The sequence below is a fragment of the Fringilla coelebs genome (genome assembly GCF_963513975.1).
Source record: "Fringilla coelebs genome assembly, chromosome: 4".
Classification (NCBI taxonomy): domain Eukaryota; kingdom Metazoa; phylum Chordata; class Aves; order Passeriformes; family Fringillidae; genus Fringilla; species Fringilla coelebs.
Window position 1 is genome coordinate 44,608,168 of NC_140032.1, and position 6,539 is coordinate 44,614,706.

Consider the following 6,539-nt stretch of genomic DNA (forward strand, 5'->3'; position numbering starts at 1 on the left):
GAAAGAAAAAAAGCCGTACTTGAAAGGACTCAGAGGCTGACATACAGACAGGAAAGGTGTATGTGATGTCTGTGTACGTACCTGCCTGGGACATATCAAAACACTCCACAGGTCTAACCCCAGTTCATACACAGAAGCACAGGCCATTTTACAAGTTAATACCCCAGATTTTGGGAAACTGCATAAAAAACATTTGCAGACCCAGACCCTATGCAAAGCCAAACTCTGGGCTCTGCAAAGCTAACTCTTATCAGTGACCGCCAGATGAGATACTCTTTGGAAAACAGTGCTGCCGAGGCACCCAGCCATGCTGGTGGGACAGCGCGCCGAGGCTTTCCAGCCCCTGTATTCTCATGCCTTTGGAGGCAGGCAGGTTGCTTTATTGCCGGGACAGTTCTTCTGTTCCTTCTGTTAGAGCAGCACTCACAGCCCAGCAGAAGCCATCTCTTGTCACTTTATGACGAGACGGGGGCCCTGACCTTAGCAGCCGCACGGCACTGCGGGCGTATTTCCAACCTCCCTGCACTGCCCAAGACACTGCGATCGAAGCACAGCCCCGACCAGCTGAAGCCGAGGAGGGAACCCTGGGGCACGCTGGAATCCCAGCCGGCGCCTCCCCATTAACTGTGCTGCCCGCCTGCACGGCTCTGACGGGAAAGCTTTCCACCCCCGTGAGCGTGCTCCTGGGGAGGCTCCTACAGCACTCAGCCCCGCGTCCCCGCCGTGACACCCCAGCCGTGGGCGTCCCCCGCGGCCGCTCCGCGCCCCGTCCGGTACCGGTTCCGCCCCGCGCCCCCCGTTGCCTCCCGCGCTGCCGCGGCCGTTGCGCCCCGAGCCGCCGCCGCTGCTGCCCCCGCCGCTGTCGCCGCCGTCCCCGCTCAGTTGGCGACATGGCGCGGCCGCTGGCGCTCCTGCTGCTGCTGCCCGTCCTCCTCGCCGGTACCGCGCACCGCGCCGGGGCGCTGGCGGTCGGGGAGGGGAGCCGGGGAAGTTGGAGACGGGCTGGTACCGAGTCCCGGCCGGTCCCGTCCCAGGGAAGGGGGAGCCTAAAGCGGTGCCGTGCCCCGGCTGGCTCAGCGGCGGAATCTAAACCGGGGGTGGGCACCGGAGCCAGCCGGAGGCAGGGCGGGGAACCGGCACGGGATGGTGCCGGACGGCAGCTGGCCGGGGCCGGGACCGGGACAGCGGCTAGAGGGGGATGGCGGGGTGGGACAGCGGCTGGTCAGGGTGTCCCTGGAGCGGACAGAGGCTGGTCAGGGTGTCCCTGGAGCGGACAGAGGTTGGTCGGGGTGCCGGGACGGGGCAGGGTGCGGTCGGTATCAGCCGGCCCGGTCGCGCGGGGCTCGGGGGATCCGTGCGGGACCCGGCGCCGTTAACGCTGCTCGCTCTCCACAGGTCTCCTGTTGTGTCCCGGAGCCATGGCCAGCTACCCGGTGAGTGCCGCCTGCCCCGCTGCCCTCCCTGCCTCCAGCCAGGCCTCCCGCTGGCCCGGCCCCTTCCCCAGAGCCGCGGGCCCCACGCTGGGCTCTGCGCCTGCCCTGGCCCCGGAGCCCCGGCCCTCTGCGGGGTCTCTCCCCGCAGCTGAGGCGCCCGGGACCATGCTGGCTCCGCAGCACACACGCCCTGGCGGTGCCCATCTCTCACCATCTCCGGCATTGCCCTTCGTGCGGACTCGCTGTCCGTGTGTCCCGCTGATGCTCGGCGGTCGGAGGGGCTGCGCTGTGGGACGCACATAAGTCCTGACACCACAGCTAAGCCGTGCCAGGCAATAGGAGCCAAGCCTCAAGTGATAAATTCCCATAAGAGCATGAAAGATAATGTGGCACTTTAAAATGCTGTGCCAGCTCCCGATGGACGCCTTTTTTCTGTGCATACCAGGATTCTTCAGACACTGAGCAGAAACCTGTTTCAAATGGTGTAACTTTGGCTTCTTTTGTACCTGTTTTCTCTAGCCCAACTGTGCTCAGTATGGGAAGTATATGTGTCCAAGGGACTACCATCCAGTGTGTGGCACTGATGGAGAGACCTACGGAAACGAGTGTGTGCTCTGCCTTGCTAACAGGTAGTCAGTTCTGTCCTTCCCTTCCCTACATGCTAGCAGAACATTCACCCTGACATTCCAGATAACTGATAGGTAATTTACTGGCTTTGGATCATTTGCACTGTTGCACTGTAGTTCCAGCAGTGTCCTCTCAGCTGTGAATCCCCTGCAACAGATTTTATTGTGGTACCTGTAAACTTTGATTGAATTTGGTCAGCTGGATTTACTGAATATTAGTATTAGTATTTCCTGAGAAGGAGCATCTTAGAGGAGCTTGCTTGTCATGTTCATACAATGCCATACTACCAATAAATATAATGCCAGACCCTTTCACTTTCCATCAGAAAACATGAAAGATTCCACCCAAAATGCAGCTTTACATATAAAATATTTATGGTCAAGATCCAATCTCCTGTACTTCCTTTCACAAAGAAGAGTAAGAATGCCAAATGTTAGGAGAAAATGCTATTTTGCCTTCAGGTTGTCTAAAAATCAAGAAAAAGACTGTGTGATATTTGAGAGCGGGTATTTTATTCCTTAATAATTTATTTTAAAAAAATATTGCAAACACAGAGAATTGGTATCTAATAAGCATTATTACTCCACATTACAATTGACTGTAAACCTTTATAAAGCCGGCTCTCAGTACAAACTGAGGGGAGCTGCTGTGAACAGAAATTTTGATGGTAAAAGGCAATTTACATTAATGAAATAAAAGATCTTCTGTTTCCAGGAGAAGGTATAAGTGAGAGTAGCAGAATAACGAACAGATAGATCTCAAGAAAGGGAAGGCTGAAATGAGTTTCTGACTTTGGGGCAGAGGAGAGATTAATTCTGACCAGATGATCTACAAAAGTCAAATTACCAAGATAAAAGAAACATAGGCCAAAATAAAGAAAGTGACAAAGGTATCAAAGGACACTTTAGGTAATGTTGTGAAGAAAGTGCTGAAGTGTGTCATGCATATCTGCAAAATTTGACAACACTTTCACCAGAGCACACCACAAACAACCCAAGCAAGTGACAAATTGCAAAGAGAATTGGTAAACCTACAGTTTAGGAAAAAAAAAAAAAAAAGAAAATTAATCAAAATTCACACACAGTATAATCTGTAAAAAGGGAAGAGGTTCTGGCATGTTACATATTAGGAGCCTACCCATCTTTCCTGCCTCGAGTGATGTTGGAGTAAGTTATTAAGTGATTGGCTTTGTACATAGCCAGAGGTAAAGAGGAATGTAAGCAAAGCAGATACAGATTTGTCAGAAATAATCCAATCAAATCCATGAGATTTAGTTTTTTGGCACGATAACTGGCCAAACAGAGTAGGAGGATATAGAAGTATTGGTGCATGACATTAATAAGGCAGTTTACATTATCTCCACTTGACAATCACATAAGCAGACAAATAGTTATTCAGCTGAAATTGTTAAAGGATGAAGTCACAGAAGTTTGAAATGCTGTGGTTCAAAAGCGGTGATCAGCATTTTACATTTGAAAGAGCTATCATATTTTATATAATCAAAATTGCAAAATGGCACAGATATAGTGATCTGTGCAGGATATAAAAATTCCGAGAGATCTGGAGAAATTAAGTTAAATCAGTATAGTTAAAGACAAAAAAAAGAGCTGAGTATCACCCATAGAGAGTGCAAATCCATATTGTGGAGATACAGACAGGAGAGCATCTCACAACCTAAACAGTATATTTAATCCTTTCAGAACAGAAGGATGAGTTTGAGATCCAGCCTTTCTAGGATTTCTAGGATGCTTCATTTTTTTAGGCATGATCCCTCGGTTCCAGATGGATGCATGGCAGATTCCTGAATGCAGCACTGCACACAGAACAAAGGGTTCTCCACTCAAATCTGCTGCTTATTTCAGCTCCTTAACTAATTCCTTAAGTAATTAGTGATGGGGCTTTTGTCTTTTTAGTATAAGATGTAAAGTACATCTTTTGTGTGATACATGGGATTAAATCCAATTATAAACACAAGATAGAATTTTGTCTTACCCATCCTTTTTTGCTGTCTTCTTACATGCCCAGAAACATGTATTTTGGTCTGAAGGGACACAGGGTAGTCAGATACTCTCCTAATATTCTTCTTTTTATAGTTCAGTAGTTGGCATATTTGGGAGCCTTCTAGTTCAGCCTGGAGTTGTTGTTCTAAAGTGTTTGACTTGGCATGAACACAACACAGATAAAACATTTTGCTTTCTTGGAGGAATTTCAGCTTTAAAAAATAGTCCATAGTCATAAGCAATGATCATTCCACTCCAAGTAATCTAAGGTAGAGTCTGTCACGCTTCTTAGGAAGACAGAACAAAGAGATTTTTCTGCCCTGTTTAGCAGGCTGCATGACTAGTTGCTGAAATAGTGTAATGTGATATAGAAACAGATATAGGGACACATCCAGTACTAAATTACAAAACAGTCACTTCTCAATTAACTTGGAGTGATTCTCAATTGCCACCTTGCAGGTTTGTTCTAGCCCATATTTAACCCCATGAAGGGACTTCTTGGAGAGAGTTGTGCTTCCTCATAGCCAAGACAGTACTGTCCATGAGCTCTTTTAGCTATGAAGGACTGTGGGGGCACTTGGAGAGCCCTGGGTGAATCCAGAGCTGCAGAAGAGATTGCTGCAGCTGATCCATGATAACATGAGACACCTGCAGCAAAGGTGCAGCACAAACCCTCCCCATCCTGCTCTGCAGTGAAGCCCCTTAATTGTAAGACCAAAGTTGGTTTTGCTCCTTGCTTTATTTTTTTTCTTTTAAAGCTTAGATTTAATTTATTCTTAAGTGGGTGCTCAAATGCAAATCCAGGGTCTCTTCCACACTCAATGTCCAGGAGCAATGACAACATCTGATCTTAGTTTAAACCTAGTCTGACAGCAACACATTCTCTTTGGAAATAGATGCAGCAGCTTGAGGTGTCTCTGCAGGGTTTAGTGTGAGGGTGTCCTTCAGCCAGAACCACTCCTTACATCCTTACCAGTGTTTTACATCTCCTGGCCTTGATTTTGCCTTTCATATTCCTGATCTGCCTTCTGGCACTACCTTCTGGTTAAAGGATCCCTGATAAAACTATTACTAACTAGTACAGATTAACCCTGCTTTTGGGTAAACATGTCTCTTGAATTTTATGAGGAGTAAACCAGCTTGATTCTATTAAGATAAGGAAGCAAACTGATGATCTGGGACAACTTGCATTCTATTAGTTTCTTTTTCTGTCTGCATTTGCCTGGTAAATTGAGATTTGTAAATGGAGCACCCCAAAATACTGTGTATAGGACTTGAAAGAAAAACAAACCAGTGTTTCCAAGCTAAGGGGTACTTGGCCAAAATTTCCTTAAAGAAGATTCCAGCATTCGGAGAACCACACATTCAAAATTTAGCGAAGCCTCAGATGCCGAGGTGCATCAGGATGCACACCCTTCCCACTGAATTCCCATGTGGAAGGGGAAATACTGTAAGCATTAGAACTGGTTTGCATCTCAGAGACTGCGAAGTTTGACTTGTATTCGTGCTTTGTAATGGACATGTTAGTCCCCATGGTGTGATTTGTCATGTGGTGCGACAGCACTCAGATTTGCAGATGGTTTTATCAGGTTTTTATAGGTGACAAAGCCTGTGGTAAGTTACTCACTCTGTGTATCTGATTTCATAAAATTTTGCATCATGGTTACTTCGTGGTGGTGCTTTAAGTAAGTGGTGCAATTAATGCATCGCTGCATTTAATTGAACACATAGAAAGAAACGAGAGAGTCCACTTTATAAAATGTGTCTGAAAAATTCAAGTAGTGTTCCTCTTCTAATAGGTTTTTCTTCTGTTTGCAGGGAAGATCATACCCATATAGAAATTGTCCACAGGGGACATTGTTGATACGACAGATGGCTGCTTTTCAAGAAAAATAGAGGGTCACAAACAATCCAAATGGAAACAATGCCTTAAGTGCACATTCTGTGTAGCCTGTCTTAATAAACAAACTTGCATATTCAAAGTTTGTTTACTGTATTGAAACCAGTGGTTGTAAACATACCCATAGTACAGCTATAACCTGAACTAAAGATGGATGATAAGAAGGGGATGTCCTCACTCTATACCAGAAGGTCAGTTGTCCAGAGAAGGGATTGAGTGCACCAAGGAAGGAAGTGAGTGGGTACCAAGTGCCATTCCCACAGTCCCTCCTGGGATCAGGGAGGCCCCAGCATCTCTGTCAGAGGCAGTGCTCTTTGGTTCTGGGACATTCTGAGCCCACAGGTGCCAGCAACCCCTGGAGAGCCACTGGAGGGGTTTCTTGTGGTGGCTACCAACCTGGCATGTGCCAAGCCTCTCCCCCTGGCTCCCTGCCTGCAGGTCCTGCTGGTGGGGGGCAGTTGCCTGGGCACCCTCTGCTCTTGCTGCAGGTAAGGGCTGTTTTGGAATGCTGGAGGCAGGAGCAGGGGCATGCACTGCCCTCCAGTCCCCATCCCTCTGGCACTGCTCCCTGCGGCTGCG

At 47.9% G+C, this 6,539-nt stretch overlaps 1 protein-coding gene across 1 annotated transcript; it reads left to right on the forward strand.

Annotated features, from left to right (window-relative positions):
* The first annotated feature begins 824 nt into the window (after window positions 1–824).
* Window positions 825–6,009, forward strand: SPINK2 (serine peptidase inhibitor Kazal type 2). The gene is made up of 4 exons (XM_084204374.1): window positions 825–939; window positions 1,396–1,433; window positions 1,953–2,062; window positions 5,879–6,009. The coding sequence occupies exons 1-4, from the start codon at window positions 891–893 to the stop codon at window positions 5,922–5,924; spliced, it is 243 nt and encodes an 80-aa protein (XP_084060500.1). The 5' UTR covers window positions 825–890; the 3' UTR covers window positions 5,925–6,009.
* Window positions 6,010–6,539: the final 530 nt, after the last annotated feature.